This window comes from Mus musculus, chromosome 9, assembly GCF_000001635.26.
Source record: "Mus musculus strain C57BL/6J chromosome 9, GRCm38.p6 C57BL/6J".
NCBI lineage: Eukaryota > Metazoa > Chordata > Mammalia > Rodentia > Muridae > Mus > Mus musculus.
The window spans coordinates 59,621,903-59,633,664 of NC_000075.6; the positions used below are offsets into that span (position 1 = coordinate 59,621,903).

At 41.1% G+C, this 11,762-nt stretch overlaps 1 protein-coding gene across 50 annotated transcripts in view; it reads left to right on the plus strand.

Moving 5' to 3' along the window:
* The window catches only part of Parp6 (poly (ADP-ribose) polymerase family, member 6), a 33,144-nt gene that overhangs the window by 4,756 nt on the left and 16,626 nt on the right, over window positions 1-11,762 (plus strand). For 29 of the 50 annotated variants that reach the window (XR_870762.2, XR_003947977.1, XR_001778987.2 and 26 more), the window contains 11 exons: window positions 447-641; window positions 1,221-1,298; window positions 2,016-2,110; window positions 2,471-2,531; window positions 2,762-2,852; window positions 3,421-3,487; window positions 6,617-6,766; window positions 8,717-8,927; window positions 9,438-9,491; window positions 11,014-11,109; window positions 11,610-11,702. Coding sequence is in view for 34 of the 50 variants with exons in the window: in XM_011242795.2 (XP_011241097.1) it covers window positions 639-641; window positions 1,221-1,298; window positions 2,016-2,110; window positions 2,471-2,531; window positions 2,762-2,852; window positions 3,421-3,487; window positions 6,617-6,766; window positions 8,717-8,927; window positions 9,438-9,491; window positions 11,014-11,109; window positions 11,610-11,702 (999 nt within the window). In the remaining 16 variants the exon portion in view is untranslated. Of the gene's footprint in view, window positions 1-446; window positions 642-1,220; window positions 1,299-2,015; window positions 2,111-2,470; window positions 2,532-2,761; window positions 2,853-3,420; window positions 3,488-6,160; window positions 6,230-6,616; window positions 6,767-8,716; window positions 8,928-9,437; window positions 9,492-11,013; window positions 11,110-11,609; window positions 11,703-11,762 lie in introns of those variants that run through there. The other 21 variants (XR_003947979.1, XR_003947983.1, XR_003947980.1 and 18 more) reach the window with 2 other exon arrangements.

An 11,762-nucleotide genomic window follows, 5' to 3' on the forward strand; every position in this document is an offset into this window, starting at 1 on the left:
ATAAAAAAGAAAAAAAAGTGATAATGGCCCAATATGGAAAAATAGGAGCAAAGAGGCTAAAAGAATCTGGTTCTGCTTCTTAAGGCTGGTGGGAATTAGTATTGTGAAAGCTGTTCATGAATGAACTCATTAGACAGAGAAGCATTAACAGTTGGTCCTTCTACTGTTCCTTTTGGTTTTAAGGTTACTGTAACCTTATAAACTAGACCAGACACTCCAGTCCCAACTTGCAACATTGAGTAGAACAGAGAGATGTATATTCTATTTGTAGAGTGCTTTCAGCTTAAAGAACTACTAAAATGTGTGTGTGTGTACACGTGAGTACATGTGTATATATTTGCATGCATTATACCTCTTTACATGTGTCTATAGATAGATAAAATACATGTGTGTATATACTACCCAACTAGTAAGTGGTGAACCCAACTGTTATTTACTTTCCACAGGACAGTGACTTATTACTATCACAGCAGAACCTGCCATCCCCAGCAGATTGCCAGCACCTATGACATCATCCCCTTCTTCGTCTCATTCTGTGGTCTCCTAAATGCTCATCTCGTTGGCCTGGGTTCAGTTGGTGGTATGGAGGGGTGCTGCTTAGCACTGACCTGAGAGTGTGTGTGAAACCCACTGACCCAATGGTGAGGACTGACTCTTCATCTCTACTACTGATCATCTAAGGGGTAGATAAGACAAAAAGCTGACCACCTTTTCCTGGTATTCCCCACCCCCTTGCCCTTTCGACAGTAGCTATTTGAAGTTGAAGGAAAGAAGAGTATGGAAACATGGTTACTTGAAAGGAAGGGAAGAAGTAAATACTCGAGGAGCTAGAGTAGTGGTAAGAGTTAGTTGGCTGTGGTGGGTTGCAGCTGTCATCCTAGCAATCAAGAGGCTGAGGCAGATGAGTTGCTGCAAGGTCGGGGCCAGCCAGGTCTACATAGTGAAACTCTGCCTCAGCGATAACATAAAACAAGAGCCTAGGGAGTGCTGAGGCAGAGCTCAGGTATGCTTTTCTCTGTCCCACTGAGTCAGAGTGAGGCTGTAGATAGCATTAGACTCAGCAAGAGAGAAGTGTAAAGTGTGAAAGGCTTGAGACTCTGGTCATCTGTCCCAAGGAATGTGAGGATCTGTTTCCCTGTCCTTTTATCTTGTTCTAGTTCATGCAGTAACAGGATCTGACAAAGGATTGTGCCTCTGTTTTTGTTTTTGTTTATCTCCAGGACATCAAAGGCCAGTTCTGGAATGATGATGATTCAGAAGGAGATAATGAATCAGAGGAATTTCTGTATGGAGTTCAGGTGAGGTTGCATTCCCCAAAACTCAGTGTTTCATGGTTTAGATTTCATTGCTGAGTACATAAGAAAGAAAGAAGTTCTGCTGAACAGAAATGAAATGAGATGTAATGTTGGTGTGGTCTGATCTGAATCTTTCAGAACTGAATTCATTGTCCTTATTCATGCCTAAGACTGTCATGCTCCTACAGTAAACAATATCCCTTACAGGAAAGCTACCCATACGTTAGTTAGAAATCATTGTTTTCTTCTCTCGTTAGCCAGAGAGGGTCATGTCGTCTTCTGATCAAACCTTAAGTGGCTCCTGGAAAGGACTTTGTTATCCAGAACACAGTTCTGAGCCAAGCCGCTCCGACTCTCAGAATGCTCTTCAGAGAAGAGGCTTCCGACTTTACATAGATGACAAAGTTTGAAAGGAAAAGCTAGAGCTTGAATCATGCAAACTCTTTAAGTAAACCTACCTGAAGTGTTCTTAGAGAGGGGTGGAGAGAGAGACAGACACTTGTTCCATGAAAGTTGTGTTAGGATTACCACCAAGAACCTGTGTGCTGCACTTTATGTCTCCTGTTCCTGGTGTATCTTCATGTTCTTCTCCCTCCCTCCCTCCCTCCCTCCCTCCCCTCCCTCCCCTCCCTCCCTCCCTCCCTCCCTCCCTTCCTTCCTTCCCCTTTGTGTTAACTCTGTCTACCCCTGCTACCATCAATAATTTTACTGCTTTATCAGGGGAGCTGTGCAGCTGACCTGTATAGACACCCACAGCTTGATGCAGACATTGAAGCAGTGAAAGAGATCTACAGTGAGAACTCCGTGTCCATCAGGTGGGACTCCAGGGTGACAAGGATCTTTAAACAGCTAGAGTTTTCTTCTGATGGCGTGATGGGCTGATAAATTTATGAGTTTAGTAATAAAAAGTTGTTCAGAGTATTTAAACATGGCTGATAGGAGCGTCTAGGAGTTATAATCACTTCTTAGTTTTTCCCTTTTTTCCTAAATGCTTCTACGTCATTAGTTTCACCTTTGAGGTAAGAAGGGCTGTGGTCATGGCCTGACATGCAGCTAAGCTCTTAAATATCAAGCCACCTTGTGCCCTTTCTCCTGTTGCCAGGTTCAGTTCTTCACATTGACTGTTGCTTTCTTTCTCTCCTGATGAGCCTTACTGTGGTTGTCTGTCTCTGTAGAGAATATGGAACTATCGATGACGTGGACCTTGACCTCCACATCAACATCAGCTTCCTCGATGTAAGCAGTGCCAACAATATGTGTAGCTTGCCCTGTGGATTTTCTTATGTAGACTTTGTGTTTTGTTCTGGAGTGCTATATTTGGAACATATATTCTTCATCTCTGACTTTCCTAGACTGTCAACAAACAGTGGTATCTACTGTTATGTGCATGTGTGTGTCATATAGAGGAAACTTCTAGTCCATTTCTCTCTGTTGTAAACCAAAAGTGATTTCTCTTGTTCTTTTAGGAGGAAGTATCTACAGCTTGGAAGGTCCTTCGAACAGAACCTATTGTGTTGAGGCTACGGTTTTCTCTCTCTCAGTACCTTGATGGACCAGGTAAAGGGCAGTGACTTTGGGCAAGTGGGTAACCTGAGTGTGGTCTGATCCAAAGTCCTAAGTTAGCTGAAGCAGAAGTAAAGTTAGAAATAATACTTTTGTGCTCATCCATTTCCATTCTCTCATAGAGTCTTCATCCCCATTCATCTGATAGTATTCTTCTTGATTTGTGAAATTCTTTCCTTTGGAGATATTTATTCTTTGCAAAACCTTTCATCTTTCTAATGAAGATATTTGACATTTAATAAATAGTTTCTAGAGTCTACTGCTGTCTCAAATTTTCTGTCTCCACCATTTAGGCATGTCTAACTTGTTGACACTCCAGTTCTCTCCAAATTCACACTCAAGAACACTTGAGTTACTCACCCCCATTACAAAATTCTCATAATATTTTAAGTCAATTACAGTTTTGTGTTCAGCTCCCACATTCATAGCTATCCTTAGTTATAAATTGGATATTTCTAAGTGTGTCTAACAGTTCCTGTGTCAGGAATCTGAGGAAACCTCCCTACTGAACTTTGTGGAAATTAGAGATTGCACATATTGGAATTTTCTTCTCTCTTTGCAGAGCCATCAATTGAGGTTTTCCAGCCATCGAATAAGGAAGGGTTTGGGCTAGGTCTTCAGTTGAAAAAGTAAGAATTTTTTTTTCTTTTGGTCAAGGATGTGTGAGGGAGAAAGACCAAGTTATACGTATGTTAGTCAGCTTTCCATTTCTATGACCTGAATTATTCAACCTAGAAGAAAGAAAAGTGTATTTTAGCTCACAATTTAAAGGTGTCAGCCTACAGTGCTTGACCCTGTTTAGATCTTTGACAGCACACTGATGTGTCATTGTGGAAGCATGTGGTAGAAAGGGTCTGTTGAACTTACAGGGGCTGGAATCTGCCTTGTAAGGGCATAATTTCCTTCTGCCACTTCTTAACTTCCAAATACTTCCCCACTTCTTGACAGTGCCACAGACATGCATGTTAACCTTTAGGGGACAGTCAAAGTCCAAACTATAACCACAAATGTGTCAGAGCCTTGAATGTCATGTTTTCTTCTAAAAATCTTCCTCTCAAATATTCTTAGGAAAAGTTAAAATAAAATTGGGGAGCCAGATTTATAGTTTTGGATGGAAAGCCTGTGATTTTTGGGTGTCTACTAGACGGATACTTTCTGGAAATTCACGGAAGGGCTCATCATTACCCAGTGCTTAAGAAAAAGTACAGTCCTGGAATCGGGGCCACACTGTTGTTTCCTTTGGGGTTTTCTTAGAAGGGTTACAGGGGGCTTAGGCAAGTTTAAAGTACTGAATATAGAAAAATTTTTGTGCTAAAGGTTTGATATTTGAGTGTTTGGTACACAAAAGGAACTGAAGCACAGCTTCCTACCTGGGACATTTCCTACCTTCTCTTCCCTTCCTGTGGAGGTCTATACAGATTAACCGTTTAGAAGGACACAGAGGAAGGCCTAGTGGCAGGGAGGGAAAGGCTATGAGTGAAGGAAAGAAAGGAAGAAGATTAATGGGTTTTAAACATGGCTAAGAATTGTTCATATAGACTGACTGAGTGGCTGACACAAGGACATAGTCTCAGAAACAGCTTATGTATCGGGAGATATAGATGATAAAGTGCAAGAAATGAAAGCTTCAGATTCAGGAAGATACTGAGCTTTTGGCTTAGGTGGTGGGGACACTGAAATATGGTTGGTTGGTGGGTTGGTGGGTTGGTTGGTGGGTTGGTTTGATTATATATTTATTATGTGGGCATGTTTGTGTCATGGTACATATGTCACAGTGTGTGTATGTAGATCAGAAGAGAACTTGTGGGAGTTGATTGTCTCTCCCCTTCTCCCCTGATTGTCTCTTTCTACCATGGGGGTACCTGGAATCAAAACTCACTCAAGTTTTTATTTACTGAGCCAGCTTGTTGGCCTCTGTTGAAAAGTTTTTGTTTTTTTCTTTTTAGATTTATCTTATGTCTTTTTAGATTTATCTTTATCTTATGATTTATCTTATGTATTATTATTTTGCCTACACGTATTTAATTGTGGTAGTGCCTGTGGAGGCCAGAAGAGGTTGCTGGGTTTCCCGGACCTGGAGTTAAAGAGTGGTTGTAAGAGCCTGTATGGGTTCTGGCAACTGAACCCTGCTCCTCTAGAAGACAAGCCAGCACTCTAAACCACAGAGCCATCTCACCAGCCGCCACTGAAAGGCTTTTAGCGAAGAAAGGACATGGTCTGATTTTGTTTTTGAAAACCACTCTGTCAGCATGCAAGATGCTACAATAATTTTCATTTGTTTAAAAAGTTCTTTTATTGTTGGCTGGTGGTAGCTCATGCCTTTTTTCCCAGAATCAGAGGCAGTAAGATCCCTCCAAGGCCAGCCAGGACTCTGTAGATTGAGTTCCAGAACAGTCAGGGCTACACAGAGAAACCATGTCTCAAACGAACAACAAAAAAACTAAAGCTACTCATTTTATTTTATATGTGAATGTTTATCTACATATATGTAGACTGAATATTTACAGAGTATAAACTTCGCAATGCTTAGGCTGATTTAGATATATTGAATGGTCTAAGAATCCAGAAATACTGGAAAATTGCTCCTGGTTTCTAGCACAAGTAACTGGGTAACCTTATACTGCTAATAAGGACATAAGAAGACAAAGATGTTTGTAGGATAAGAATTTTAAACCTGCTGATAAAGGGCATCTTTGGAATATAGGAAACATTCAGTTTGCAATGTATCAACTTGATAACTTAGAGCAGCAGTTAAAGCTAGAGATAAGCATCAGTGTGGGTGGGGCTTACTAACCATAGACATACGACTGCTGAAGGAGCATGAGAGGGTGAAAAGAAAAGAGAATCAAGGGCAGAAGGTGTCTGAACACCTGAAGTATCCAAGAAGCCTCCAAGAGGGTGTACAGGGAAGAAGAAACACAAAAATGAGGTCAGAGGAATCTGGACCCCTTCAAAGTACAATTCAGAGGCAGAGCACTTGCCTAGCTGAAATGCGGGGAAATGAAGTATTTTATTGAGTTTGGGAAAGGAGGTGTGATCATGGTCCCTAAAGACAAGAAGAGGCAGCGATAGATCCCAAATAGAGACATCAGTCTTAACTAAGTGGATCACCTTGTCTCCAGAGAAGTCAGGGCTGGAGATAAGAGTTAAGGTAGAATTAGATTTTGTATTAGGATTGAAAAATTAGGGAATCAGACACCTCATGATTTTCTCTAATGAGAAGAAAAAGACATGGATTGGTTGTAGGTGAAGTTATGAGATTGAAGAAGCTGACGAGGTTTTTTTTTGTTTTTTTTTTTTAATCTCAATAGCATAGAGTAATACTACAAAGAACCTGTCAAGGACAAATGATTTTCAAGTTGGGTTGCAAGGTAAAGACCATAAATTCAGGGATTCAGCTAACACTCGCAGTATCTCATGGACATAGTTACTGTACTATTTGCAAAGCAGAAGGTTGTAGTCTCTTCTGTCCTAATAGCTCTGCTCTGTTCTCAGTGTGGTAATCTGTGGTATGAAACTTTCCCAGACTAGAGGTTTACTTATAGTTTCTCAGAAATGTTGTGACCCATCGGGCTAGGAATGGGAGTGAGTATTCCTAGGATGAAGCAGGTGCTTTAGGACAGTATTTCAATGTGCGAGCGTTCTATCAAGGAGGCTTTAGCCATACATTATTCTATCATAACTAGCTTATATTCTGTAAGTCTGTCCATTAGTCCTATTCTTCTGCCTGATCTTGCTGAATCTTCTTGATCTCCCAGAATCCTGTGTATGTTTACATCCCAACAATGGAAGCATCTGAGCAATGATTTCTTGAAGACCCAGCAGGAGAAGAGGCACAGTTGGTTCAAGGCAAGTGGTACCATCAAGAAGTTCCGAGCTGGCCTCAGCATCTTCTCACCCATTCCCAAGTAAGTATTTCCCTAGAGTTGATCATTTCCAAATATCTGTCTTATTTCCCTCTCAGATGCCTAGGTCAATTTCTTTAGTCTTTAAAAGACAGAGTCCACTAAATTCTGTACCTGAAGCTGCTAATAATAATACATATGGTCCTGGTCATCTTTGTATCCTTACCCTTCTGCTCTGATTCAATATTTGTAACTCATTCCTTGTGTAAAGCCAATATCCAGCTTTTGCAGGCCTGTGTATTCGTTTTCCCTGTTTTGTTTTGTTTTTTTTTTTTTGTATGTTTATGGGTGTTTTGCTTGTACTGTGTGTGTGTGCTTGGTACACTCTGAGGCTAGAGGAGGGTGTTAAATCCCCTGGAGTTGTAGTTATAGATGGCTGTAAGCTGCCATGTGGGTGCTTGGAATCAAGCCTGGCTCCTTTGCAAGAGCAGAGCCATCCTTCCAGCCCTTCATCTTTCTATCTTATCTTCTGCTCTTCTCCTTATTTCTTGCCATAAAGAGACAGAGTAATAGACACTTCTTTTTTTTTTTTTTTAAAGGTTTTCTTGTTGGTGTTTTTTTAAAGATTTATTTATGTATATGAGTACACACTGTAGCTGTATAGATAGTTGTGAGCCTTCATCTGGTTGTTGGGAATTGAATTTAGGACCTCTGCTCACTCTGATCAACCCTACTCGCTCTGGTCTGCCCTGACATTAACTTCTTGCTCATATGTAGAATGTACTGATTTCTAGGCTCTGGGAGTAAACATTGCTCCATTCTTTGTTCCTGGTTCTATAGTTCTACACTTTAGTACCTTGTGATTCTCCAAAGGTGAATGCAAAGCTACATTTCTAGTGTCCTAGGGATCACTATTGATAGTGGGACAGTTGACAAGGCATTAGGCAAGGTTTAGGATGCAACTACTTGCCTAGCTTAGTATTGAATGCTTAGTCCTCCTCTCACACAACAAAAAAATGATCATATCATCTTCAAAGAGTATACTTAGCTATACTTAGTGCCTTAGTCAGGGTTTCTATTCCTGCACAAACATCATGACCAAGAAGCAAGTTGGAGAGGAAAGGGTTTATTCGGCTTACACTTCCATGCTGCTGTTCATCACCAAAGGAAGTCAGGACTGGAACTCAAGCAGGGCAGGGAGCAGGAGCTGATGCAGAGGCCATGGAGGGATGTTCCTTACTGGCTTGCTTCCCCTGGCTTGCTCAGCCTGTTCTCTTATAGAACCAAGACTGCCAGCCCAGAGATGGTCCCACCCACAAGGGGCCTTTCCCCCTTGATCACTAATTGAGAAAATGCCTTACAGTTGGATCTCATGGAGGCATTTCCTCAACTGAAGCTCCTTTCTCTGTGGTAACTCCAGCTGTGTCAAGTTGACACAAAACTAGCCAATACACTTAGTCTTTTTTTTTGGTATTGGTTTTTTTGAGACAGGGTTTCTCTGTGTAGCCCTGGCTGTCCTGGAACTCACTCTAGGCCAGGCTGGCCTTGAACTCAGAAATCTACCTGCCTCTGCCTCCCAAGTGCTGGGATTAAAGGTGTGTGCCACCACGCCCAGCTTCATACTTAGTCTTAATGACATGGTGGCTTAGGTTCTGCCTCTGCCTTTCTTCTATGCTACAACCTAAAGAACATAAAAATAATGATATAAAAGACAATTGTTATTATTCTATTTTGATACTTTAAGATAACAATAGACTGTTCCTTGGATTTGTGATCATTTGTGGCCTATGATCTACTCTTCTGGAGCTCATAGTGAATTCCAAGTTTTATTACGTGTGTGTGTGTGTGTGTGTGTGTGTGTGTGTGTGTGTTTCAAGACAGGGTTTCTCTTTGTAGCCCTGGCTGGCATGGAACTCACTTTGTAGACCAGGCTGGCCTCAATTGACAGAGATCTTCCTGCATTTGTCTACACTGCTGAGCTTTGATTACTCTTTCTTTACTCTTTCTCTGAAGGTCTCCCAGTTTTCCTATCATACAGGACTCTATGCTGAAAGGCAAACTGGGTGTACCAGAGCTCCGAGTTGGACGCCTTATGAATCGTTCCATTTCTTGCACCATGAAGAACCCAAAAGTAGAGGTGTTTGGCTATCCCCCCAGCCCCCAGGCAGGTCTCCTGTGCCCCCAGCACGTGGGCCTCCCTCCCCCAGCACGGACTTCTCCTTTGGTACATGGGCTGGGGATGGCTTGATGTGGGCATCAGAAGGGTGGGGGTGGAAACAAGGGAGGATGATAACTTTTCAAAGGGGTGGAGTGGGGTAGAGCTTTCCAGTCAAGTCCAGACATACATCATGAATGTATAGAATGATATAGTGTTTAACTATTAAATGCTTGTATTTAAACTCTGATGTCTGACAGGTCTGTCTGATAGTAGTTTATAAAGCAGAGTCTGGAGATTGGCATGCCAGGAGTTCATGTATTATATAGGCCATGGTTACTACTTGGTAGTAAGTTGCTGTATGAGCCTATTTCTATCTTTGAAGATGGTTAAAGACAGGTGAACTTTTTCAGAACCTTTAATAAAAACTTGTAAAGATCTTTCCAGCCTTGTGATTACGTAGGCTCATCTAAGCTAAGGCTTAGCAATTTTAGGAGAATCCTAGGTTGTAGGTGTGAATGAGCTGTTTGAGTCCCACTTAATTGGAGACTAACAGACTCTGTCTTGTGCTCTTACTAGGTCAGTGGTCACTGCAAGAACATCCCCACTCTGGAGTATGGATTCCTTGTCCAGGTAAACAAGTCCAGATCTTTTTTCCAGCGCTCTTCTCTGTTGCTCACCCGTCCAACTGCCTAAGTCTCCTAGCTCTTGAGTTACTTATTTCCTGAGTTGATTTGTTCCCAGAACTACGTTGAGTAGTGATTGAGTAAATGAGAGAAAAGAGAACTTATATTCTATCCTTAAGAGGGTCACAGCATTACTGAGAGAGCATTCACAGCAGTGATTCTTAACCTTCCTAGTACTCTGATCCTTTAGCACAGCTCCTTATGTTGTAGTGACCTCCAACCATAACATTATTTTCGTTGCTACTTCGTAGCTGTAATTTTGCTACTATTATGAATCGTAATGTAAATATCTGTGTTTTCCAGTGGTTTTAGGTGATCCTTGTGAAAGGTTTGTTCCACTTCAAAAGGAGTCTTCACCCACAAGCTTAGAACCATTGATTTAGAGGCTAAATAAGTATCCCATAAACATGTAAATGGGAACAGCCTGATTTATACACAAAAAACAAATTAAGTTTTAAGTGTTAAGTAAATAAAAAAAAAATTAAAACCAAGTAATTTAAGATATTTCTGTAAGAGCTCTGGATTTGTGCCATCTTCTTAGTATGGTGTGTGTGTGTGTGTGTGTGTATGTGTGTGTGTTTGTAGGAGATTGGCTAATTGCCTTAGATGGTAGAAATGGCTTAAGCTGTGCCCTCTAGCATCTAAACTTGGATTGAATACTCTCATGCCACAAATAAAAAGTCTATAATGACTATAACCACTTCAACTGATTAATTAGTACCTGTTAATAAAATACTTTTATGGGAGTCTGTGAAATGGTTTAGCTGGTAAAAGCACTTATTGTGCAAGTCCCAGGAATTAAGGTGCAAAGATAGAGTCTCTCTGTGTAACAGCCCTGGCTGTCCTGGAACTCACTTTGTAGATCAGGCTGACCTAGAACTCTCAGAGATCCACCTGCCTCTGCCTCAAGAGTGGTGGGATCAAAACCATTCACCACCAATACCTGGTTTAGAATTTGACTTTTTAAATTTAATTAATTAGAGGGGGAGAGTGTGTGTATATGTGCATGCATGCACACACTTGTGTACCGTAACACTTATGTGAAGGTCAGAAGACACTTCTGGGTGTTGGTTCTTTCCTTCTGTGTATGGGTTCCAGTAACTCAGGTTCACAGGCTTGACACCCTCTCAGAATTTGAATATTCCCATGGATAAATCTTATTTCTTGCAATATAACAATGAGGTGCATACAGTACCACTTTATAAATGATGAAAACAAGGCTAAATTTTTCTGACTCTCCAAGTTATATTTGATAGTAAATATCTGATATAGATGTCAACTTAAGAGTTCTGTCTCAAAGGTCATACTGTTCTTACTTGTACTGTAACAAACAGAGTTATCAGTTTAGTGAGGCCATCAGTTTAAATTCAAGATCTAAGCTACAAAAGCTTAAATTATGTCCATTATCTCCAAAACAACAAGAAAACCATCTATAATTCCAAAAGATGTGGATTCTGTTCTCTCTCCAGATTATGAAGTATGCAGAGCAGAGGATTCCAACGTTAAATGAGTACTGTGTGGTTTGTGATGAGCAGCATGTCTTCCAGAATGGGTCCATGCTCAAGGTATAGGCCCCTGCTCTGACCCTCTTCCTTAATCCTTTCTCCTTTCTTCCTAGGCCTGTATTAAAGGATGAGTTCTGTCCTCAATCCTGGAAACTCTAGAAATAATTGTTTTTTTAGAAAATAATTTTCTCTGGACTATAAACAGGGATCTGGTATTGACCAGGGTGTACTTGGCTACTCCCAAATCTCAGTAGGTAGGCCAAACACTTAGCTATAAATTATAATCTATGTGTATATATTTAGGACTAAGGAGCAGTGTTCTGGAAACTCAGAAGAGAGAATCTCTAACTACCTTCAGAACCAGAGAAAACTTTATAGATAGACAAAGTACTGGAACTTACTAGTAAGACATGTAAATTTTGATTGACAGTCCCCTTCAACATACCCTGCCCATCTCAGACTCTTGCCTTACTCTAGAATTGTATAAAGTCAGTTCGATCTTGCCCTACATCTTCTCAATACGCACACCCATAGCTCCACTGTTTTATGTGTCCCTTTAGCCAGCTGTCTGTACTCGTGAGTTATGCGTCTTCTCCTTCTACACACTGGGAGTCATGTCTGGAGCTGCAGAAGAAGTGGCTACAGGAGCAGAGGTAGGAAAAAGATCCTGGGGAATTGGGATCAAGAAGAGGCCAAGCATGGTGGCACATGCC